The sequence below is a fragment of the Panicum virgatum genome, chromosome 2K (genome assembly GCF_016808335.1).
Source record: "Panicum virgatum strain AP13 chromosome 2K, P.virgatum_v5, whole genome shotgun sequence".
Classification (NCBI taxonomy): domain Eukaryota; kingdom Viridiplantae; phylum Streptophyta; class Magnoliopsida; order Poales; family Poaceae; genus Panicum; species Panicum virgatum.
Genome location: NC_053137.1, coordinates 54,424,135 through 54,447,418, shown reverse-complemented (window position 1 = coordinate 54,447,418; position 23,284 = coordinate 54,424,135). Strand labels below are relative to the sequence as shown.

The following is a 23,284-nucleotide window of genomic DNA, read 5'->3' as shown; positions in this document are numbered from 1 at the left end:
GCTCGGCGGCCAAGGGCGGCGCCGCGGGCGGCCGGCGCCCGCCGCACGGCCGCCTCGTGCTCCCGGCAGGGCGCGCCCGCGAGGCAGTCGCGTTCGTGGCCGGCGCCGTGGTGGCCGCTCTCGTGCTCCTCTGCTCCGCCTCCATCCTCACGCCCCACGCCCGTGCCCAACATCGTCTCCCTTCCCTCCCCCTCCCACTCCCCCGCCGCGTCACGTGCTAGGACGCGAAGCGTGCGGCGTGGCTGCTGGAGCCCTCCATGGTGGCGGCAGTGCGCGCCGTGCGCGCCGCCATGCTGGCGTACCCGGAGGCCGAGTGGGTCTGTTGGGTCGACGCCGACGCCGCCTTCGCCGACATGGACGCGGGCGTGTTCCTCATCCGGAACTACCAGTGGGCGCCGGACCTCATGGACGCGTGGGCAAGGATGGGGCCGGCGTACCCGGAGCACGCCGCATGGGGGAAGGCGATGAGGGAGGAGCTGGCCGGGAAGCCCGACGCCGAGGCTGACGACCAGTCGGCGCTCATGTACCTACTGGCGAGGGACCCCGGCGGCGCGCGGCGGTGGCCCAACCGGACGCGGCTCGAGACGGGGTACTACTTCCAGGGGTACTGGGCGGAGATTGTGGGGCGGCTCGACGGCGTCGCGGCGCGGTATGCGGCTGCCGAGCGCGAGTGGGCGGCGGGCGAGCGTGACCGGGAGTGGGCGAGGGTGAGGGCGAGGGCGAGGGCGAGGGCGAGCGCGAGTGGGAGGCGGGCCGGAGACAGATGCGGTGGGGGAAGGGGCCGGCGAGGCGAACGGCGACGGCGACGGCTCGGGGCGGCCCCCACGGCGGCGACGCAGGTGCCCCCAACCCCCTAGCGGCGCCGTGCGGATGGGAGTGGCGGCCGTGCGGTATGAGAGCGTGGTAGGGCAGGAGTCAAAGGCCACCAGGTGGTTCACCAGCCGTTCGGCTGCGCTGGTGCTGCCGAACGCATGGGCTGCGGCTGGGCTGATCAGCCCAGCCAGCCCAGCCAATCTCGCTCATCCGAACGGGGGGCACAACTGCACAAGAAAATGAAAAGGCATGGAAAAGCGGTTTAGCCTGCTTCGCCACGATCTTGTCCCCTTGCCACCGTGACAACTCCACATCGAGCTGCAGTTGCGTCTCTCCATCCTAGCTTACTCTATCTATTTTAATTTTAGTTAAGTTAGAAAATTTTGACTTCGAATGGAACTAAAATGACAGATATTTTGAAACAAACAAAGTACGTTCAAACTATATAAACCTTTCATTGATTAGTCACGTGGTGTTTTGAAGAATGTTGCCAGCATTAGGTACAGGCAGCCTTCACAATGAAATCTAGTAGGGTTTTTTTTTTCCTTTAGTCTTCTCAAGCTCTTGTCTCAATTTCCGTGTACAAGTTTAGTTTTGAGTTTAAATTGGGAAAAGCTAAAGCACACCCGAGTGTTTCTGTCCGTCTCAGCACTCGATTTTGTGACCGTCTGATCGCTGGTTTTGTCTGCTATTGTCTGTCCGATCCATCCAGCTGTCCGCTGATCTATTGTGTATTTTATTTTTGGCGATAAGCTGGTCCCACATGACAGCATCTCCACCCAACACATCACGTTCATTCTGAAGTCGTCGTTTCATTTCTCCTTCCTCCGGCTCGACCGCTCGAGAGCTTTTCTGCTTTAGGGGATCGATTGCTTCCTAGGTTATTTGGGGGGCTGATTGAATGGTGATCCCCCGTCCTTGGAGGGGCAGTCAACTGAATCGACTTTTTATAGTATTCTATCTGTATAAGGTTGGTATATCTAATTAGTAGGAATGCTTGCCGATGTTTATGTTCGTGAGTCAATTAGATAGGGGTGCCTGCTTCTGTAGCTCACTTTTTTCTTCTTATTCCGGGGAACATTTGTAGTTTCTTGCCTAATATTTTAATGAGATTTTACTATGCACCTTTCCGTATGAGTCTGTTCACTTTGATAGTCATTTTATATCCATAGTCTTGCAGATAGGCGGTGTGCTCAATCCTATTATATGATTACATTTCCAATTGGTGTTAGTTTGTTAGCATGATACATGTGTTATCATATTTGCACTATTTCCTACAGTTTTGCAAGTCTTGCATTGTCTTAGCCTTCCTGAGATTGGGTAAGATCATAAATCCCTTGCATATCAGAAGGCTTCCTGCAATAGTATGCTTAGCAAATTTTGTGTAGCACGAATTCTATCAAGTTTTTTCATTATTGTTACAAAGTATGCTAATCTGACTCATACAATGCATTGATATGACTAGTCACTATAGTTATGCAACTAGTAGCTGAATCTGATACTTCTATTGAACAAGAGAGATTCATTGAAACTTTACATACTCCCTTCTGTGCAATCCTCCCTATTTTTACTAATATTAATTTCTAGCTAATTTATATATTCATTTCCACGAGTTTTCAGCTAGCTGTTTAATTATGCAAGCAAATTTTTCGACGAGTTTTTATGTGACTATAATTTTATAGTCTAAAATGGGATTCTGGTTTCAGAGAATAATAAGTACATGGATAAAGGTCTTATCTGACTAATTGCTATTGTTATATCATTAATTACACTATCATTTCAATGTAGTTGTGGTGTAAATAATTACCCCACATAGGTTTGAATCCTTTTAAAATTTGAACTTCTAAATTTACAGTTAGCACTTACTATTTTTACACCATCAGTTACATTGTCATTTCAGTGTAATCTAGGTGTAAATCATTACCCCCTTAGGTTTGAATCCTTTTAAAATTTGAATTTCTAAATTTACAGTTAGCACTTACTATTTCTACACCATTAATTACACTGTCATCTAAGTGTAATCAAGGTGATAATCATTTTCCCTTTTATGTATTTGAATTTCAAAATGGTCCTGCCATTTTATTTTGAATTTTGAATCATTTTATTTCCTAACTAATTGTCTGGTTCCTTTTATGCAGAGCGGATTTAATATTTTTGTTGTGAATTGATATCTGAGGTTAGCACGCATATGATCTATTCGATTTGCTTGATCCGCTCTAGAGTTCTTCAGCTTCCCCTTTCTTCTCTTATTTTCTTTTGTTTTTGCTTGTGGATTTGGATAATTTCATTGAGAATTGTTGGTTGCTAGCATCCATCTAATTTGATTTGCTTGATCATTTTGTTCATCAGACCGCATCATTTCACAAACCTCTATCTCAGCGTTGTAGTTTGAATTGTTCATTCTGTTTTGTGCTTTTGTCCATGTCAATAGGAGCAACAGCTCACTCTTTTTAGTGGCTCATTTTTCTTTTTTGCAATCTCATGCATTCAAGATTGACTGTTCAATAGCTATTGGCTACTCATTACCTTGGATTAGTTTATTCACTTGTGCTTATTTATTTTATATAATTTTTGCATTACTAATACGAGAATATGAAGATCTTATATCTATCTTTTTGATGTATGGAAATATAAGTAGTATAATCCATATGTATATCTGAAAATTTCAAATCTTACACTACGAAATCCAGTTAGTTATTATATAGATGTTTACAGTTCTATTTTTGTACTTATAGTTGGATCATATAAAAGTTATAGTGACTTGAGGACTGTAATTCCTATATAATGGTGGTGTAACATGTTCATATATTTGTAAGGGCTATGAGATCCCCTCTGGTTTAATATTAGGGACAATTTCATTTGTTAACTTTGTTATAGTAAAAGTACTTGCTGTACATCTACTTCCCATTTGGATCAGCCTAGTTTTTTTTCGTACTATGAATTTAGAAGCTCGATGTCTCCATTTGTTGGATTTTAGTAAGGCCCCTAGAAATTTAAATATTTGGAATCTGTTGAAATATTTCTAAAAACTTTGATCTGTTTGCTCCTAAAAATTCCAAGGTCACTCTACATGGTCATTTTTGGTCCCTACTGGATCACTCTACATGGGCTTATTGGTGTTAGGCCACTTGTTTTGCCTTCTGGATCACTCTATATGGCCTTTTTGTCTTTGGTTCTTCAGATGGGAGATAGGTACCTGTAGACCTGTCAGAACATTTTACCACTTCAAAGGCATATGCTTATGTCAAAGTATATGGTTCTCCTAAAAACTGTATAAAATTAATTTTTGTTGGCCCATGATTAGTTGCTATTTTCATATCTGTGTTGTTTCACTAAGTACCCAAACTATTTTTGGCAATTGACTGAAGCTAGAAACAATGTTACCATTATATTTGCAAATTTGTCATATGATCTTATGGGTTTTGAACTTTCAATCAAGCCAAACTATGTACACTTTGACTGGCCACATAAATAATCTTCTTTCATCTGTACATTCATGATTCACTTAGGACCCAAGTTATGTTTATGATTATGAATATGCATATTTGCCATTTGCATATGTGGGGTTTCACTCATTAGATAAACTATGTTATTTGACTAACCATAGCAATATTTTGAGTGTTTGAGTTTTTTATTTGATATTTGCATTTTTTGAGCTTCAATTAAGACCCAATCTATTTTTTTGAGAGGTCATAGAAATAATATGAATTTTGTTCATTGCATTTGGTTGGATTGACTTAGGATCCAAATTCAGTGTTTTGATCCAAGTGAAACTGTGAAACTTTTATCCATCGAGCCGGCGTCCAGCTATGAAGGCTTGTCAGGACATGCTAGTTGATAGAGTGTACCTACTGGTACAGTGTCCTTGTGGTGCTGCACTTTGTGAATATATATGAAATCTAGTGTCAGCGGATACCTGTTGCATTGTTTGTAATCTAGTGCTGATACAGTGTCCTTGTGGTGCTGCACTTTGTGAATATATATGAAATCTGGTGTCAGCGGATACCCGTTGCATTGTTTGTAATCTAGTGCTGTGAGGTTGAACAAGCTCGTGGCTATCCGATCATGTTCTGTGAAACATGAGTATAGCTATCGTATATGCTTCTCTGTCAATGTGATTTGTGTTTGATTAAATTTGAGAATATATATTTGTCTAATTGGATGTCTGAGATGTGAAATATAAAATCTGATATTGTCACAACTACAATACACTAGGCGAGAGGAACAGCTGCACCTGTACCATTAGTATGGTGGTTCTAAAATCGGGTGCTAGCTTCCCGAGAAACACTCGATTTGTAATCTGAGTGCATTGATGTGTCAAGGCAAACCAAAATGCTCGGGTGTTTAATCCTTCCAAAACACCCAAGTTACAGATAGACAGATCCAAATTTAAATTCCATGAGTGGATATAGAACATGTTGCCGTTGCCTACTTACCTGACCTCCAAACACAAAATTAAGAGCTAGGTTGAATTTGAAAAATAAGGGGAAAACCGGCCAAAAACTGATAACGCATGCCTTCCAACGCACAGCATCACGTTCGTGGCCATCTCCATGCCACGCCATCCTATCCCAGCCAAACCCAAACTACTCGCCCAACGCGGCACCGCCAAGGAACGACCAACAAAGCTGGCGCATCCCATGGGAGCAGCCCGCCGCGCCCTCCGCACATTCACCAGCCGGCGCACGGCCGCCTAATCCTCCGCCCCGCTCGCAGCCAGCCGGCGCCGGCGCGCCTCCGACCGACCGGCGACATGCAACCCATCAGGTGCGACAGCACCATCAAGAACGTGGCGCTGGACACGCTGTTCCTCATCGTTCTCCAGGCCGCCGTCGTCATCGCGCTCGGCAAGTTCATCCACCTCGGCCTCCGCCGCCACAACCTGCCCAGCGCCACCTCCCAGATCCTGGTACGCGGCACGCGAATGGCCGCCGGAAATGCCGATGCGCCGGGCCTCGAACTGACCAAATTCGCGTTCGGTTTTAATCGAATCTGCAGGCGGGGATCATCGTGGGGAGCCTGGGCCTGCACGACATGATCGTGCACGTCGACGTCGCGAACGCGGAGGACACCTACGGCGGCTACGTGTCGGAGGCGCGCATCTTCTACATGTTCTACGTCGGGCTGGAGGCGGACGTCGCGGCGCTGTGGAACGACATCCGCCGGGCCACCATCTTCACGTACGCGAGCGTCGCCACCTGCCTGCTCCTCGCGGCCTTCGTCTCCGGCGGCATGTACGGCAGCATGATGCACACCCCGGTGAGGTCGCCGGAGATGCTGGCCGCGGTGCTCATGCTGTCCATCGCCGACACCGCCTCCGTGGACGTCTCGCGGATGGCCAGCGAGATGAGGCTCACGGCCACGCCCAGCGGCCGGCTCGTCGTGGCCACGGCGATCGCGACCAACATCATCTGCATCGTCGGCGAGGGGGTCTTCTCGTGCATGAAGCTCGCCTCCAGCCGGATCCTGGACTACAGCGCCCCGCAGCGGCTGGGGCTTGGCATCCTGTCGCTCATCAAGGTGGGCGCCGCGGTGCTGCTGCTCCGGCCGGCGGTGGCCTTCATCAACCGGCGCAACGCGGGGCGCCACCGCGTCGGGAACTGGGAGCTGGTGCTGCTGCTCGCTGCCGTGCACTTCATCGGCAACTTCCCGCAGCAGGTGGGGTTCGACGGGATGCCGGTGAGCCTCCTGCTGGGGCTGGCGTTCCCGAGGGAAGGGCCCGTTGCGAGGAGCATCATGGATGCGCTCGAGTACCCGCTCCACGCCCTGGTGCTGCCCTTGTACTTCGGCGCCATGGGGATGCGGCTCAACTTCAGCGCCATGTCGGGCGCCATCCTGGTCCCCGCGATCCTCCTCACGCTGCTCGGCCTCATCGGCAAGTGCGCCGGCACCATGGGCGCCGCCAGGTTCCTCAAGATCCCGGCCACCGACGCCCTCCGCTTCGGCGTCCTGCTCAACATCAAGGGCCACGTCAACATGATCGACATGAGCCTCGCCAGTTCCGAAGGGGTAATGCATTTGCATTCTTCTTCTTCTTCGTGTGTTGGTCTTGGTCATGCCTGCATGCGTGTAACAAGATTGATCGATCCATAACAACGCGGCGCAACTGATCGAGCAAGATGGACGTGTGCAGATCTGGGCGGAGCAGGCGCTCATGGCGATGGTCGTCGGCAGCATGATCAGCACCATCATCGCCGGGCCGGTGTTCGCCGTGGTGTTCCGCAAGGAGAAGGAGGCGTACGAGTGCAGCCGCCAGGCGCTGGATGACATGGCCCCAGACCAGGAGCTGCGCATGCTCGCGTGCGTGCACGGCCCGCACGGCGCGCCTGGCATGCTCAGCCTGCTCGAGCTGCTGGCGAGCAAGCCCCGCGAGCAGCCCGCCATCCACGTCATCCACTTCTTCGACGTCGCGCGCAAGAACGCCGCCGCCCCCAGGCAGCAGTACCACAGGCGGGTCCAGGACAGCGAGCACAAGCTCATGGACCGCCGCAAGGAAGCCACCACGCAGGTCAACTGGGCCGTCGACGTCTTCACCTGCGCCACCGGCCTCGTCATCCGCCAGGTCGACGCCGGCGACCGCGGCAGCGCGGTGAACGCCAAGACCCTCCGTCGCTGGACGGAGGACGTCCGCCCGGGCATCCTGCTGCTCCCCTACCACAGAGAGCAGCACTACGACGGCACCATGGTCTGCCGCCGCGAGGAGCGCCGCCACCTCAACGTCGAGATGCTGGAGCGCGCGCCGTGCACCGCGGCCGTCCTCGCCGACCGCCCGTTCCGGAGATGCGGCGCCAGCCTCCAGCTGCCGACCAAGATATCCACCAGCACGGAGGCCGCGGGGAACCAGCAGGGCGACGAGAAGGTGACCATCCACATCGCCGCCGTCTTCCTCGGCGGCCCGGACGACCGCGAGGCCGTGGCCCTCGCCTGCCGCCTCGCCAAGAACGATTCCGTCCGACTGACGGCCGTCCGGTTCGTGCTCTGCGGAAACACGCGCGAGCACGACCGCGTGGCGACGACGAGCCCGGACGACATCGACGGGGAGGTGTCGGTGGTGGTCCAGGACCCGGACGAGGAGTGCGTGGCGGCGTTCCACCGCGAGTACGTGGCCAAGGAGCGCGCGGCGTACTCGGAGAAGGCGGTGACGGGGCCCATGGACGTGGTGGAGGCGCTGCGCGGGATGGCCGGCGCGTTCGCGCTGGTGGTGGCGGGGCGCGGCGGGCGGCAGCCGGCGGAGCTGGTGGTGGGGCTGGAAGGGTGGACGGAGTGCGCCGAGGTGGGCCCGATCGGAGAGATCCTGGCGTCGGACCCGTCGCTGGAGATGGGCTCTGTGCTTGTCGTGCAGCAGAAGACAGCGCCCCCGTTCCACCTGGACCTGCCGGAGCCGTCGCCGGCGCCGGCGACCTGACACAGTGCGAAATGCAGAACGGAACTCACAAAGAAAACTCAGAGAAAAATTTAGCTGTGTATACGTAGATGATTGGTAGAAGACTAGATCATCTTCTTTTTTAAAAAAATGTAACAAGAACAGTGTAAAATCTAACCACCCCCCCCCCCCCCCCAAAAAAAAACGGCCGCTGACTAAATCGTATTATTCTCTTGCGCGCGCTCGTCTCGTTTCAGGCGATGCCTCCTCCTGTCTTGTCTGCTACGTAGCTCAAGTGCTCAACCGCCATGGCGCCATCTGTCGTCTCGCACTGCCGCCGGCTCGCGCAAGTCAGCGGCGCGGCCGCAGCCGGCAGCAAGACTAAACATGACCATTGATTTGATCAGATATTCAGATTCTCTTGGGCGCGCTCGTCCCCTTGGTGGAGCGTGGTGGATCCACGGAGACACCGATTCTGTTTTGTCTGTTACCTCAATTTGGGCGCACTGAAGGCGCCATCCGATTACCTCTTGCGCATGTCATCGGCGCGGCCGGCAGCTGAGCTTCTTAACAATGGCCCGCGCGGTGGCGACCCCCATCCGCTCTGCATTGTCCTCGTCTCCGACTCCGAGCACTGTTTTGACGGCGCTGCACCATGGCCATGGCGCGCTCCGCCTCGGCGATGGCCTCCGTTGTCAAGGCCATTGACCCTGCCATGATTGTTTCTCACAAGTTCCCCGAGGTCAGAGATGATGCCCTCCTTTTCAGTTGTTAGCTTGTTCGTCGGTCGCCGAAACGTTGTTCAGCCGCTCGATCTCCATTGTGCTTGTGCAGGTCACGTTCGGGTACGACGAGAGGTTGCCACCGCACACCGCCTGCTTGACCGGATGGCCCAGTGGCTGCCCCCCAACTTGCCTGAATGTCTGATGTGCTTGTGTGTTCGTTTGGCTGGTGCAGGGATGTGGCGCTGTACTCACTGGGTGTGGGAGCTTGTAGTGCAGATGCAGAGGATGAGAAGGAGCTTCAGCTGGTGTACCAAAGGAACGGCCAGTCTTCCATTAAGGTGCTCACAGAGGGTTATTGTGACGATATCCTTTTATCTTTTAATCATATCATGTATTCTAATTCTACTATCCTAGTGTCAACTGTCAAGTACTCAAGTAGAGTGCTCAGATCAGAATTTAATGATCCTCATATATAATAATTCACAGTAGTCGGTACTGTTGCAGACTGATAATCTGTTGGATTCTTGGTTGTTTGCTGTTTGTCAAATTCAACTTATCACGGAACTCGAATGCATGAGCTTGGTCAGGTCAAGTTGGAGAATTACTTTTTTTTTCTAGAACACGCATAGAATTGTCTGAAGGCATTCAGCACATAATTTTGTCAACAGCCGCAACTGGCAAAAACTTAGCTTTCATAATTGCTCATGCTAGCATGGATACATATGTTTCATGCTGTGAACTAATTTCGTATCTTGCTATGAACTAAATATTTATATACTTTTAGTATTTATTTATACAAATAGGGCCGGCTCTATGATTTCTGAGTGGCCCTAAGCGAACCATGCTTTATGGGCCCTTTAGGCTAATTTTTTTTTGTAACATGATAAAGGAGATAATACTACTAATGACATATTGACATATATATAATTCTTGAAAAACAGTGTATAGAATACAAACTAAAGAGTGGAAAATAAAATATGGATGATTAGCTCAAATAATAGCTAAGTCCCATGACTCCATCAATCATAATGTTTCGGTCTTTCACAAAAACATTTCTTCGGGCATTTCTTGATGCAAAATCCTTAATAACCGTATCTAGATCAATGTTGTCCAAGATGTCTTTCCCGATACTGCACATAGCCAAGCCATTCAATCTTTATTGTAACATAGTTGTCCTAATCTGAGACTGACATAAAACCATCTGGCAGTTACTTGCAGTACTTTTAATTCAGAGGGGAAAAAAATCATCTAGATCAACATCAGATAAGTTATCATGAGAAAAACTTCCACAAAAGTAGTGCAATGTTTTCATAGATCATTATCATCAAAGGACTTCAAATTATACGAGTTGAATAGAAAACCAAACACCTTTTCAAATATCTTCATCTGCTCAAATCGACTAGTCAATGAAGCAATTGTCGTGACATGATGACAATAAAGTAATAGACTCTAAATGATTCCATAGTTTATAGCTGTATTTCTTAATCATTTGTTTCATCAAATTGCTTCTTCCTTTTATTTTGGCGCTTTGTAGGAAATTTTGGCTCTATATCCATATCACATGCAATGGATTTTGCAACCTCAATACTAGAGTCAAAGCCTTCAACTATGTAGTTTTGAAAATATGAGATGACCCCTTCAATTTGTTTGAGAGTAACATCCATGCACACAATCTTAGATTGCAACTTTTTTCTCACCATGTTTATAGAAAATAAAACATCATGCCAAATAACCATACCAACTATAAATTCAAAATTCTCAAGTTTATCGACCAAAGCTTGAGCATCACTTACTGCTGATGGGTCATCAGTACGAACTTCTCCATTTACTGCAAGGCTGCTCTTATTTGGGGAGTTTGGTGCAGGATAGGTTTCTCGCTTTTTATTCAACTAATCCATAGTCCATCGAGTATTAGATAAAGGTTTAACAGTCAATCTTGAAACATTGTCAAGAAATTTCTTCCACCTTTTGGTAGAACGTGCAGATAATGCATATATCCGTTGTATAACACCAAAGAATGAAATAGGTTGTCATGCAAGATTTCATATCACAAAGAGCAAGATTCAGACTGTGATATATGCATATGGCATGTATAATGCATTGGGGTTAATTTGAAGCAAACAATCTTGTACACATTTCGTGTGTCCCTTCATAGTGGAACCATTGTCATAACCTTTTGATCTCTCGCATCAACAACATTCAAATCCAGGTCCTCCAATGTATCTATCAACACCTTAAAAAGGCCCAATCCCGATGTGCCATCAACCTTTTAAGAATCCTAGGAAAAACTCCTCCACTTTTGGAATGCAACTTGACATATATATATTGACACAACGCACAATTAAGGTGATTTGTTCTTCATGGCTCGCATCGGGGGTACAATCCAAGATAACAGAGAAATACTTAGCATCCTTGACGATCTTCAAGATAACAGAGACATTTTGTGAACTAATTTCGTATCTTGCTATGAACTAAATATTTGCATATTTTTAGCATTTATTTATACAGTAATACAGATATGCGTCTATACGTCAGCTATATTTCTTAGTTATCCCTTGTATGCTGCAGGTTTTACCTACTTTTGTTTCTTCATTTATTTTCAAAAGTGGCAATGGACTCCGCTTGGATGTGCCTGGGCTTAAGTAAGAATTTATTGTATCATGTGTTTACTCAAGCTCTCCTTTTTTGTGTTCTGTGGTTTCATGACACTTGCACACGTGTTCACATGCTTATGAGTGCATTTACTTGATAGGATACTACTGATATTCTTTCCCTGAATATTTTGGGCTGTTTCTGTTCTCCAGCTATGACCCAAAATTTTTACTGCATGTCCAACATTACATAGAGATATATGGGCCAATTCCTTCACGAGCCAATGTAAGTTACACAATAATGTTGTTCATTTCGAAAGAACCATGATCTAAGATATGGTGTTAGATACTGGATGTTCTAATAAACTAAGGCTTTTCATGCTTTCTAAACTCTCATAAATTGACACACCGAACGCTCGATGCCTTCACATTTTGAGTTAACCTATTATTATATTTTTCCTTTATTTCTTTAGCATATTTCAAATTATGTCTAGTATATTTTTATCCAGACCTAGGGTGATTGACATTTTTCTTCTTTATCCCTAGGTTACTAACAAAATTAAAATAGCTGGACTGCATGACCGAGGTATCCTCCCATGATATTTGATCGCTGATTTTTTATCGTTTACCTATATTTTATTTGCTTTGTTGTTTCCCATCGTAGCGGTAAAATTAATTATGATAACACTGATCCCTCCATTCCGAAAATTTATTTTATTCTAGGCCAGTACTCTAGCTTGCTACTTTCAAATTTCTGTTGTTTCAGTGTTATCAACAGTACGTTCAACAAATAAATGCAATAGGAAATGTAACATACTTCTTAGCATCAACATATATAATACCATGCTTATGCCGCTTGACTAAGGAACTTTTCCTTTTATTAGTTGTATTCACAAATTCTTCCTGCATTTCTTATGCCCAGATAACTTTTGCCAGTAGTGAATAATATAGGCGCATGTGCTGATTGGAATTAGTACATTGTTTCATGTTGATCTTTTGCAGGGAAGGCAGCTATTCTTGAACTTGAAACACTAACCTGCCTTGAAGGTTCTGACGACGTATTGTGTATGAATAGGTCAGCATGGCTTGTTGAACGTTTGAGCTGTATAACTTGACTGGAATAGGAGAATAAGGCAATGATGCCATATTATTGCAGGAGTACTATCTACTTGCGTGGTGCTGGAGGCTTCTCCAACTCTTCCCGGCCGTTCACATACGCAACTTACGCTGACAATGAGGTTTCAAATGTTACATTTCCAGATTCCACGCCTTGTGCGGTATACGAAGACCACACACAGAATTCCCAGGCATGAAACTTCATCTATGCATAAATTTCCATTTTCATTTTATTTAACCTTTTATGGTGAAGTACATTCAGGAGAGCAGAATATCTTTATATTTCCATTGCTTGTACACTTGTTTGAACACGGCCCTGCTTTTTTTTTGGTCATGATCGATTGTTCTAACACAAAAGACATCTTAAGTACTATAACTTACTACTAATTAGCATTTAACAGTAGCATTCCTTCCTGGACATGATTAACACGCTGGTTCAGATTAAGAAATTTTGAAATAAGTATTATCAAACTGTTATATTTTAAACTTCTCATGTTTTGCTCTGTTGGTTCAGGCACTGCTGTGCAGCTTATCAGGCCACTTGGATCCCTTGCATTCAGATCCTACTTTTGCACATGCTACAGGGTATGCTTATAGTTAAACTTAAACCTAGAACTCATAAGTTTTTTTTTATATCAACTAACTTTCAGTTCCAGTTTTGATGTTACTTGAAATGCTTAAAACAAAATTTCTTTTCACCATCGTCCTCTTACTTACCCAAATACCAAATCTAACTTGTCGAAACTTCCTGTTTCGTTCTGATGACTGATGTTACTCAACTTAATGGGCTAGCAACTGACTCTCGGCATTGGCTGTTCATGTGCTCAGCACGCGTGAACAGTCAGTACATCATATCGTCCAGCAGCCTAATAAACCCATGACAAAAGTACATCATTTTTATTTCTTTCTTTTTTGAAGCAAAGTCAATTTTCATGTTGTTTAGTTGGTAGTCAGTACTACTGTGCCAAATACGCTGCGTTTTTCATGGACAAAATAGCCAAAATCGTCCCTGAATTATGGAGCTCGGCTCAATTTGGTCCATGAACTATGAAAACGTCCAATTTAGTCCCTAAACTATCCTAATTGGCCCAACTTCATCCTTGAATGTCAGGTGGCACGCCATGTAGCCTACTCCAGTCACCGTTCAGTCAGTTGGGGGTATGAAATATCCATTTTACCTTGCATCTATAGAGCAGGCTTAGCACAGGCAGCTTTCAATTTGCATCGAGCCGCTCCCTCCTCCTGCCATTAATGACATGCGCTATCTAGGAGGAGCGACGACCTTGCTAGGGAGGGAGCGGTCGTCTCGATGTAGACTGAAAGCTGTCTGTGTTAAGCCTGCTCTATAGATGAAGGGTAAAAAAGACATTTCATACCTCAAACTGATTGAGCGGTGACTGGAGTAGCCTACGTGGCGTGCTACGTCACATTGAATGATGAAGTTGGGCCAATTAAGATAGTTCAGGGACTAAATTGGATGTTTTCATAGTTCAGGGACCACATTGAGCCGAACTCCATAGTTCAGGATGAATTTGACTATTTTGCCTTTTTCATGGGGTGCCAAATTTCATGTTTCAGTTTCATTTCATGCTCCTTTTTTTCATGGTGTGCCAAATTTACTATTTTACATAGCTGTCTATGCTCTTGAACTCTCACCATCATCGGCCGCCTTGGTCTCATGCCCAATCCAATGCATTTTAAATCTACTACTAGTCCACCTTCCATCCACAGTAGTAACTGTTTGTGGCAGATTAATGAACCTGAACCCGATCGAAATCTCATAGGTTTCCTCACCCAATACTGCCCGGCCTCTGCACGCTCGGGTTCGCCGTTCGGGCTGTCATGAGGTCGTTCTGCAGCATGGAGCCAGCGGCCGTGGAGCGCATCTCCTGCCGGTTCCTTCACCAGGTTTACCCGGGAGAGACTTTGGTCACCGAGATGTGGCTTCAAGGGCAGAGGTAGTAATAATGCCGTTTTTTTTAAAAAAATCTGCAGAGTTTCGTTTTCGGTTGCTTTCTGACCTCTTGCTTGCTGATTTCATTCCACGTTTTTTTTCAGTCGAAGGGTGTACTACAGAACCAAGGTGAAGGAGCGCGGTCCCGCGGTGCTGTCTGGATACGTGCAACTCAAGCACGTCCCCTCATCGCTGTAAGGTGAACGAACTGTGCTTTCAGGCGTCTCGCTCAAGAGTGGAAGGAAAAGGCCACGGCAACTTCTTTCAGCTGGTAGTTTCGCACAAGTTTTCGTGGAGTGGTTTATGAGCCCAAACAAAACTTGGGGGCAATGGACTGCAGATTTTAGATTGCGATTTTTGTAACAAAATCCTGTGTTGACAAATGACAATTGGCATGCCCGCAATCCTCGTGCAGTCACGCTATCAGTGTGCTACCATCTACATACATCCACACTTGCAAAAAATTGGTGTTGGTGTCATTGTATCAAGATGATATAATTGTCTCAGATCAATAAAGCTTTTCTTATAGGATATTGGCAGGAAGAATGAGTGAATAACGGAGAAGTGTCCTTACTATTTACTAGTAATTTTTTTTTAGGGAGAGGTATACTCCATTCCAACATTTTCTCAGCATCCTGATCCTGGCCTCCTCCCTACTCTAATTCAATTAATCTTATTCAACCTTGGTGAGGTGGTCATGAATTAACATTGGGGGTTAAGTCAACGCAGTTCATGGTGCCTGACAAAGACGGCAACAACACATGGATCATGTTGTGATGGTAGTTGGCCGGTGGGCTGGCACAAGGATGAGCTTAGTTAGGAGGCCTTTTTTTTTTTGCGAGGAAGCTTAGTTAGGAGTTAGGACAGAGGAAGAAGAGAAGATATAGTAGCTGACTAGCTGTAAAAGAACTAGTAGTCTAGTAGATGATGTAGGGATCCAATTGCCAAACATTCAGGTGCTAGCCGCCGCTAATATTCAGGATACTGCTGTTTAATTAGCACACGATTTTGAAAAGAGTGATAACTCAACTACGCAATTCTCTAAGCAAATTCAAATCTGTTGACTCGAACAGGCAGTTGGAATTGGAAAATCATGCAGGCAGCCGGAAGTGGCGTGACGCAACGGAAACAACGACTCTGTTCGTTGTGCTGTGGCTGGTGCTATTTTGTTGTGAGAGAAAAGTACTGCTGGCTGGCTGGTGCTGATTTGGTGCGAGAGAAAAATACTGTTGGCTAGATGCAGCGAACAGAGACGGAGCTACGTGTTGGCAAAAGTGGGCCATGCCCCCACCCCTCCCTTGGCCCAAACAAAATCACAGGAATATATGCAAGATTGGAGCCAATCTCGTGTACACCCAGGCTGGAAGGTGAAAGAAACGCTGCTATCGCAGATCCCCCGGCCAAGCCGACCTCCATCGCCTGCAGAAATGGCAAGTGCAGTTCTTTATTTTCTTCTTCTGCTTTCTACCCTTGAAGAACAACTCGTTTTATGATTAGATTAGCTGTACAAATTTTAGTCAAAATGACTTATCAGGCACCTCGTATCTGTGTACATGTTGAATATTTGTACTTAGGCAAAATGGCCTCCCCTACGGTGCCATTGGCAGCGAACAGAGTGAACGATGCTCCTACGGTTCAGATGGGGATATCCCGGTGTGCACGTCAACTCGGCGGCTGCTCCCACCTCCCAGCCTTCCCCTCCCCGCCGACGGGAAAAAAATTCGGGGCAGGAGGGCTGCAAACCGACCGCTGTGCAGCCCTGCCCCCGATGGCCGACCCGTGGAGACCCGGTGAAATCAACGCTTGCTATGAAATGGGCGTCTGCGTATGCAGGCAGGGCTGCACAGCGGTCGGTTTGCAGCCCTCCTGCCCCGAATTTTTTCCCCGACGACGTCGACGACTTGGTCTCTCTACGGCAGCCACTCTGCTTCTCTTCTTCGCCTCCCCTACAAGTAGCCGCGGCTCCCGCACCGCCGGCGACAGCTGAGACTGACGAGGCGCAGCGGACGACGAGGGCGGCGGCCATGGCGACGACCTCCAAACCCGCCGCGGCTGTGGACCCCGAGGTCGCGATCGCCCACAGGTTCCCCGAGGTAGCACAGCAGCCCCGCCCCTCTTCCTCGCAACCTCTTCCGTCCGCCTCCGCGGTTTCTCACGGCTCACTCTCCTCACCTCTCCTGTGCTTGCGCCCGCAGGTCTCCTTCGACTACGACGAGAGGTGCGGGCCCGTTGCGTCCCCGACCTGCTCGACGGAACGCCTCGCTCGCGCAGCCGCGCCCTCCCGATTGATGCGTGTTTTTTTTCCTTGACGCAGGGATGTGGCGCTCTACGCGCTCGGGGTCGGGGCCTGCGGCGACGACGCCGTCGACGACAAGGAGCTACACCTCGTGTACCACAGGGACGGACAGCCACACATTAAGGTCGAATTCCCCCTCGGTGAATCCCCTCCCGTCTTGGTGCCAATTGGTGGTTGTCGTTGCTGTCGTGCTCCAGACTCCACTTTTGGCCGTTCTATTGTTGAACTTGGCTAACAGTTAACATGGTTTTGGTGTGTGATGCATACTATATGTAGAATTATAGCCTCTTGGACTTTCTGTTGTCAATTTTCAGATTATACTGTGACATGATGTTGAGTTTACATTCTAATAAAGTCATATTAAACTCGATCCTGCCAACATATAGAGGTGTTTTACAATTTCTAGATGGATTCCTTGTTGCCAATGAGCAAAACCTTGTCTTACTAGCTGCTTTAGTTTGGAGGTTAGTCCTTGACTGACCTGTATCCATCTTAGGTTTAACTTCTGCAAGATAGGTGGGTTAAGGCGCCCCCTAGTAAATAGATGAACAAGGAGACAAGCCCCCTAGTAATCTAGATGAACAAGGAGACAACAGACAAGGAATTGTGTGTTCACTGTTTATGATTTGTGTGAATTGCCGTATAATTCTGTCATCTTATTTCTGCATGAGAACCAACAAATTTGTTGTTTATGCTTAATACATCACCACATGTTTACAAGGAACCTTAGAGCTTCTGGTGATGTAAAAAATGCTGGGCTTGTACAAGATGTGGTTGAAATGAATGAGGTTTTGGTCATGTATGAATGAGAACCATGATCTGATTTTTAGCTTGTAGCCTTGTACAACAAACCTTTATTCTGGTTCTAGGACATGTAATCCATAGAAACGAAATTGGTAGCTTTCAGTGAATGTAGATGACCTGGGAATGGATTTAAGCAACTATACACAAGAACTATGATAAGCCATGCAGGGAGTTTGTGTGATTCTCATCTAGAAAATATGTATACTCAGCAAAAGATAGAATTTTGTGTCTTTATCTATTTTATATTATTCATATTCCGTTAGTCATCTCTAATTTCTGCATGAGACAGTTGAGAGGTTAAGTCTAGGGCCCAGTTTGGATCCACACAGATTATGGAATCCAGCTTTTAACAATCCACAACCTACAATCTACATTCCAAAATCTCGGGTGAATCCAAACAAGGTCTTAATCGCTGCACTGTCGCAGTTAGACCTGCTGGGCAGCAGGTTTAAGGTGTAGGTGTCGAGGTTGCTTTTTTTTTTCCTGTTACACGGGCGCGCATGTAAGCTAAGTGTTTGAGGGTGTGTGTGGGGTTTTTGTATGGCTATTTTGGCCTTTTTCCTTCTCTCTTAATGCAATGCAATGATACGCAGCTCTCCTGCGTATTTGAGGAAAAAATGGTACAAGACTAATACAGTTATTCTTTTTATTTAAATGCAGGTTCTTCCGACTTTTGTTTCTTTATTTCCCAACAAGAACAGCAATGGGCTTGGAATTGTTGATGTGCCTGGCCTTAAGTAAGAGTTACATAAAGCAATAGCTGTTGAGTTTCACTCTCTATTATGTGTTCTCCTGCAGTTCTTTTTGGCTCTTGTTTTTCATTTCCATATCTATGCAGTGTTCTTAGGTTTTATCCAGTCAAATTCATCAACACTTTGAGTGCACATTTAATGTTCTTATTTTCTGTTCTCCAGCTTTGATGCCAGCCTTCTATTGCACGGGCAACAATACATAGAGATCTACAGGCCAATTCCTTCTTTTGCCAGTGTAAGTAGCTTCCCAGTTTTTTTTGTGCTGATTATAATAGGCATTTTGGTGATTACAAACATTATTTATGAGAGTTCAGGCTTCCTGTCAAGAAATGGCTAGATCAGTTCCCTTGTATGTGGGTTGACCAAGTGGAGTTTCAGCTCATCTAAACTGGAGATCTCGTTTTCAATTTATTTGTGGATGCTCTTTAGTTACGACTAAAAATTGGTGAATTGGCTGGCCTCTAAATAGAATGATCAAAGTTATGTTTAATTTGCTTGTTTTACTCAGCTTTTCCGATGTCTTAATTAGTGCTGTTAGGACGAAACATTCTTAAGAGCCCCCATCTTTGGTATCAACTTACAGAAGTGGCAATTGCCTCTTGTCTTTTATTTGTTCAGGTTGTAAACAAGGTTAAAGTAGCTGGTTTGCACGATAAAGGTACTTACTCCCCACCCAACCGAATCAATAAATTGATTACTGATTAAGTGATGCAAATACTTTTATCATTCATGCTCCTTTCCTTTTTTTTCTATCCTTTAATAGTGTGTATATTTCCTTACTTCAACTTTGTATCTAGTTATGAAATATTTAGCATTTGGTTGAACTAGGGGGCACAGAGGATATTCCGCCATTTGTTATAGAAACAATTGTCCATCTTGAGATAAAAGTACGATGGATGACACATATCATAAAGCTACAACCAAGCAACAGTGAAGAACAGCCATAATCTTCACTGTGAAGCTCCTCAATTATACCTAGCTATCATATGTGATAATTTGTCCCTCTTGCAGTTGAAAATTTCTTTCTAAGCGGAATGAAGGGTTCATTCTTTGCCCACCTCATCTTGTGTAACTATTTAAATGACCCTTTCGTTTCATCCTTACCTTAAAAGTGTCCACCCACTCCTGCTGGAGTATTTGGTCAAACTACCACCAAAGTACTACTAAGAAAAACTTGAGTTTTAGTCATCATAAATGGCATACTTTGTACTGATTTATCGTAATTGCCAAAGTACTCCAAGGTATTATATCGAATTCCATGAATTGCTTTCACCGTGGCAATACTTTTCTGTGCAGGGAAAGCAACTATTCTTGAGCTCGAAACTACCACAAGTCTCAGAGAGTCTGGGGAAATTATATGCATGAACAGGTCCAATAGATGCTCCTATTATTTTACTGATCACCATAACCTACAAAAGAGCAGTGCAGTTACTTTACTGTGTAATGCAGGAGTACTGTCTACTTGCGTGGTGCTGGAGGGTTTTCAGACTCTTCACGGCCATATACTTATGCTACTTATCCTGCTAATCAAGTTCATCGCATTTCTATTCCAAATTTGGCACCTTCTGCAGTATATGATGACCAAACAAAGCAATCCCAGGCATGTCACTTTGTTTCTGCAATAACTGGTCTCTGTTGCTGATAAGGCTCATCTGGTGTCTCACCGTGATGACAATTCCTGTATGGTCTATTCTGATGAATTAAAGTGTTCATCCTACTGGTATCATTCATAGTACAGTTCGTCTGTGCTTCAAGTGTTCTGAGTTCTGAGTTAACTCTTTGGCCAAAAATAGGAGCTATATGTTTTACGTTTTGCAGATAGATCAGTTTCTCAGTTTGTTAAGACAAATACTGTTCTGCGAAGGCTGATTTTTCTTCTTCTTTGATCCAGGCATTATTATACAGGTTATCTGGGGATTACAATCCTTTGCATTCAGATCCTGATATTGCACAGGTTGCAGGGTATGCCCCGTCAATATGCAATACTGTTTTGTATTTTTTATCCTATTCGACCTGGAATATGTATTTGAGTTAGGGTTAGATGTCGGACTGAGAAGCTTTCAGTGTCAGCCTATTACTTCTTACTGCTTATCCGAATTGAACACTTACAATATGGATAATCTAAAGAACCAGGCGACTTCACCTAAAGGAACCTGTATTACTACCTTACCTCTGGAAAAGAAGTAGCAACCGGTGTTCTAACTTCTAATACTAGTCCATGGTTACTTGATTAGGACTAATCCTTGACGCCAGAATGCTAGCATGAGCTTTAGGTTCCAGGTCATTTTCCTTTATTCTGAGATGAACTGCATTCGATTCTGATGCCCCACTAGATTTTCTCTTTGCTCCGTGTCTTCATACGATTACATGATCTTCCATGTGCAAATCTTTCTATCCTGTTTATTCACATGATCTGACAAAAGTGCTGCAAGATCCCCCCCTTTACCTGGACTCAGCTTTCCATGCATGAAGCTTTGGTTCTTTTGCGAAGATTTTGTCTGATGGGTGCTTTTGCAGGTTCACTCGTCCAATCCTCCACGGCCTCTGCACCCTAGGATTCGCTGCTCGCGCTGTCATCAAATCTTTCTGCAACGGTGAACCAGCGGCGGTGAAGAGCATCTTCGGCAGGTTCCTCCTGCACGTCTACCCCGGGGAGACGTTATCCACTGAAATGTGGCTCGACGGCCAGAAGTAATACTGCTGCTCCGGCCAAAACTGGACCCCCGTACCTGCCGGTCTGGATTTTTTTGCTTACGAAAATGATTGGGTTTTGCAGGGTGCACTACCAAACGAAGGTCAAGGAGCGGAACCGTGCCGTGCTGTCTGGATATGTGTTGCTCCAACACATCCCCTCATCATTGTAAGTGATGTATCATATTCATATTCGTTCGTGACAAATATTATTTGTTAAGTGGTGCCCGCCGGATGCAATAGTAGTGATGAGGTGAGAACTAATGCACGAGGTGGGTTGCCACTGTAATGATAGCAAAGAATTCTGTACGGATCTGCACATTATCGCTCTGTTCGGCTGGCTGTGGTTGGTGGCTGGTGCTGATTTGCTGTGTGAGAAAAATACTGGTGGCTGACTGGTGGCTACTAGCTGATGCTGATTTGGTGTGAGAGAAAAGTACTACTGCTGGTTGCCAGAAGAATATTCGTACTATACCGATTGGATGCCCCTTATAAAGGCCCATATCCAAAAACATATTGGTTTTGGCAAGAAAAATGGTTTTACTGTCAAGTCTGGGAAAAAAATCAGCGGACGCAGTGAAGGGCCTATTCTGTTCGGTACCAATGTTTTTTTTTTATAATGATGTTCGGTACCAATGTTGCTTTAGCTTTTACCCATCTGAAAAAATGATGCGGCTATTGCAACTGTCAGCCCGTGACCAACCAGGACCAGGCTCGGCACTGTCATAATTCATACAAGTTGCGACCTGTTGTGTCGAAGACAAAGCAAGACCGTTGTTAGCACCTGGCTGGGTGTTGGTTTATCCCGGCTCTCCTTGCTACTCCTTTGCGCGTACGGCGTACTCCTGCCAGTCTGCCGCCTGCGTCTGCGTGCGACGCTGCTGCGAGTCGAGGGAATACGTGATCATCCCTCTGAAAAGGCCTGACCGAAAAACGAAGAGAATCTGGAGAAAGAATCTGAAAAGCTTCTCTCATGCTCTGACCAGGTATCACGAGTCAGGACTGGAGTAGCAGCAGAGGCGAGAGAGGCTTGCTTCTTATTTCCGTTTTGGCTCTTGCCATCTAGAGCTGCTCATTTTTGTTGTACCGACTCGTTGCTGGCTTGCTGCGCGAAGGCGAAAGGAGAGCTGCGTTGAGTCTCGTCGAGCCAAATAGGTCTGTGTTAGTAAGTTGGCCTTGCCTTTTTTTTTTTCGTAATCTCAATCTGCGTGCCTATCTGCTAGAGCGATGGCCCATCTTCTTTTGGTTGATCCCAAAGAAAAAAGAGAGGAAAAACTAGACTAGACGCAAACGGTCCTATTGTGCAAGCCGGTACCTACCAAAGCACTCCTCAAAGGCCGCCAGAGTAGCAGGGTGCTTAACATAAAGTGCCGATGAATCGATGATGCGAACAAGAGAATCATCGCAAATTTGTGGTCAAATACCCACAAGCAATGAACAAGAGAAATGCATCGAGCCCCGCCAGTTTTTCTTCCATCCTAGAAGTTTATTACTATTCATTCTGTTCGGCTGGCTGTGGTTGGTAGCTGGTACTGATTTGTTATGAGAAAAAAAAATACTACTGGCAGGTAGCTGGTGCTGATTTGGTAGAGAAAAACACTATCGGCTCAAGAGAAGTCCAGGACGAAGCTATAACGAAAAGCTGTCTGCTGTCGCTGGTCGGAGAAGTCCCAGAAGTTTATTATATATGCAACTGAAATTTGTTTTCCCTGGCGTGCAGAGCAGAAACGGGGGACCGGTCGACCGGAGGAGCGTCCACGACCAACCAGGCTGCGGCGCCAACGTACGGTGGAGAAACGGGGCATGACCAGCGTGGCTAGCACCTAGCCCTACCGCGGCTGCCGGCCGGGCAGACCCGCCGCCGAGGCGCTGCGCCGCTGGTCTCTTCGATCACCACCCGTGGCGTTCTGCAGAGTCCTCCATTACCATAATCCACCTGTCGCGGCACGGTTGGACACCAACGCATGTAATGTAATCCATCTTTGTTTCTTTCTCTCCTTTTTTTACACGCCAAAACACAAATACAAAAGGGCAAGCATAGTGTAATATAATCCATCTGGGATACCGTTGCAGCAACGGGTGTACTCTATGACTATATGAATGCGTATATAGTGTTTGCTAAATTTTGTTCTCAGTCGCAAGGAAGCATGCAGCAGCGCCGGACCGTAGCAGGCGGGCA

The 23,284-nt window shown here is 46.3% G+C and overlaps 4 protein-coding genes across 4 annotated transcripts; all 4 read left to right on the top strand.

Annotated features, from left to right (window-relative positions):
* The first annotated feature begins 257 nt into the window (after positions 1-257).
* LOC120695468 (probable glycosyltransferase 6) lies at positions 258-4,015 on the top strand. Its single transcript, XM_039978709.1, has 2 exons — positions 258-707; positions 3,995-4,015. Exons 1-2 carry the CDS (start codon positions 258-260, stop codon positions 4,013-4,015), a joined length of 471 nt encoding a protein of 156 aa, XP_039834643.1.
* Positions 4,016-5,566: 1,551 nt separating this feature from the next.
* On the top strand, positions 5,567-8,348 carry LOC120695467 (cation/H(+) antiporter 15-like). The gene is made up of 3 exons (XM_039978708.1): positions 5,567-5,722; positions 5,812-6,822; positions 6,947-8,348. Exons 1-3 carry the CDS (start codon positions 5,567-5,569, stop codon positions 8,216-8,218), a joined length of 2,439 nt encoding a protein of 812 aa, XP_039834642.1. The 3' UTR covers positions 8,219-8,348.
* A 305-nt stretch (positions 8,349-8,653) lies between these two features.
* On the top strand, positions 8,654-15,032 carry LOC120696147 (enoyl-CoA hydratase 2, peroxisomal-like). The gene is made up of 11 exons (XM_039979289.1): positions 8,654-8,918; positions 9,011-9,033; positions 9,134-9,239; positions 11,470-11,543; positions 11,706-11,778; positions 12,039-12,078; positions 12,495-12,567; positions 12,649-12,799; positions 13,123-13,193; positions 14,393-14,566; positions 14,673-15,032. Exons 1-11 carry the CDS (start codon positions 8,832-8,834, stop codon positions 14,758-14,760), a joined length of 960 nt encoding a protein of 319 aa, XP_039835223.1. The 5' UTR covers positions 8,654-8,831; the 3' UTR covers positions 14,761-15,032.
* A 1,360-nt stretch (positions 15,033-16,392) lies between these two features.
* On the top strand, positions 16,393-21,524 carry LOC120685902 (enoyl-CoA hydratase 2, peroxisomal-like). The gene is made up of 11 exons (XM_039968027.1): positions 16,393-16,655; positions 16,758-16,780; positions 16,877-16,982; positions 18,323-18,399; positions 18,577-18,649; positions 19,033-19,072; positions 19,711-19,783; positions 19,864-20,014; positions 20,306-20,376; positions 20,932-21,105; positions 21,191-21,524. Exons 1-11 carry the CDS (start codon positions 16,587-16,589, stop codon positions 21,276-21,278), a joined length of 945 nt encoding a protein of 314 aa, XP_039823961.1. The 5' UTR covers positions 16,393-16,586; the 3' UTR covers positions 21,279-21,524.
* Positions 21,525-23,284: the final 1,760 nt, after the last annotated feature.

What these genes read in the sequence shown, in the direction of transcription:
- LOC120695468 (XM_039978709.1), top strand. Translation starts at nt 258, where the DNA reads ATGGTGGCGGCAGTGCGCGCCGTGCGCGCCGCCATGCTGGCGTACCCG. An exon ending in GTGACCGGGAGTGGGCGAGG is followed by an intron (nt 708 to 3,994) that starts GTGAGGGCGAGG and finishes TTGGTTCTTCAG; the next exon opens with ATGGGAGATAGGTACCTGTA.
- LOC120695467 (XM_039978708.1), top strand. Translation starts at nt 5,567, where the DNA reads ATGCAACCCATCAGGTGCGACAGCACCATCAAGAACGTGGCGCTGGAC. An exon ending in GCGCCACCTCCCAGATCCTG is followed by an intron (nt 5,723 to 5,811) that starts GTACGCGGCACG and finishes TCGAATCTGCAG; the next exon opens with GCGGGGATCATCGTGGGGAG. An exon ending in GCCTCGCCAGTTCCGAAGGG is followed by an intron (nt 6,823 to 6,946) that starts GTAATGCATTTG and finishes GGACGTGTGCAG; the next exon opens with ATCTGGGCGGAGCAGGCGCT.
- LOC120696147 (XM_039979289.1), top strand. Translation starts at nt 8,832, where the DNA reads ATGGCCATGGCGCGCTCCGCCTCGGCGATGGCCTCCGTTGTCAAGGCC. An exon ending in TTTCTCACAAGTTCCCCGAG is followed by an intron (nt 8,919 to 9,010) that starts GTCAGAGATGAT and finishes GTGCTTGTGCAG; the next exon opens with GTCACGTTCGGGTACGACGA. An exon ending in GACGTATTGTGTATGAATAG is followed by an intron (nt 12,568 to 12,648) that starts GTCAGCATGGCT and finishes ATATTATTGCAG; the next exon opens with GAGTACTATCTACTTGCGTG.
- LOC120685902 (XM_039968027.1), top strand. Translation starts at nt 16,587, where the DNA reads ATGGCGACGACCTCCAAACCCGCCGCGGCTGTGGACCCCGAGGTCGCG. An exon ending in TCCTTCGACTACGACGAGAG is followed by an intron (nt 16,781 to 16,876) that starts GTGCGGGCCCGT and finishes TCCTTGACGCAG; the next exon opens with GGATGTGGCGCTCTACGCGC. An exon ending in ACGGACAGCCACACATTAAG is followed by an intron (nt 16,983 to 18,322) that starts GTCGAATTCCCC and finishes ATTTAAATGCAG; the next exon opens with GTTCTTCCGACTTTTGTTTC.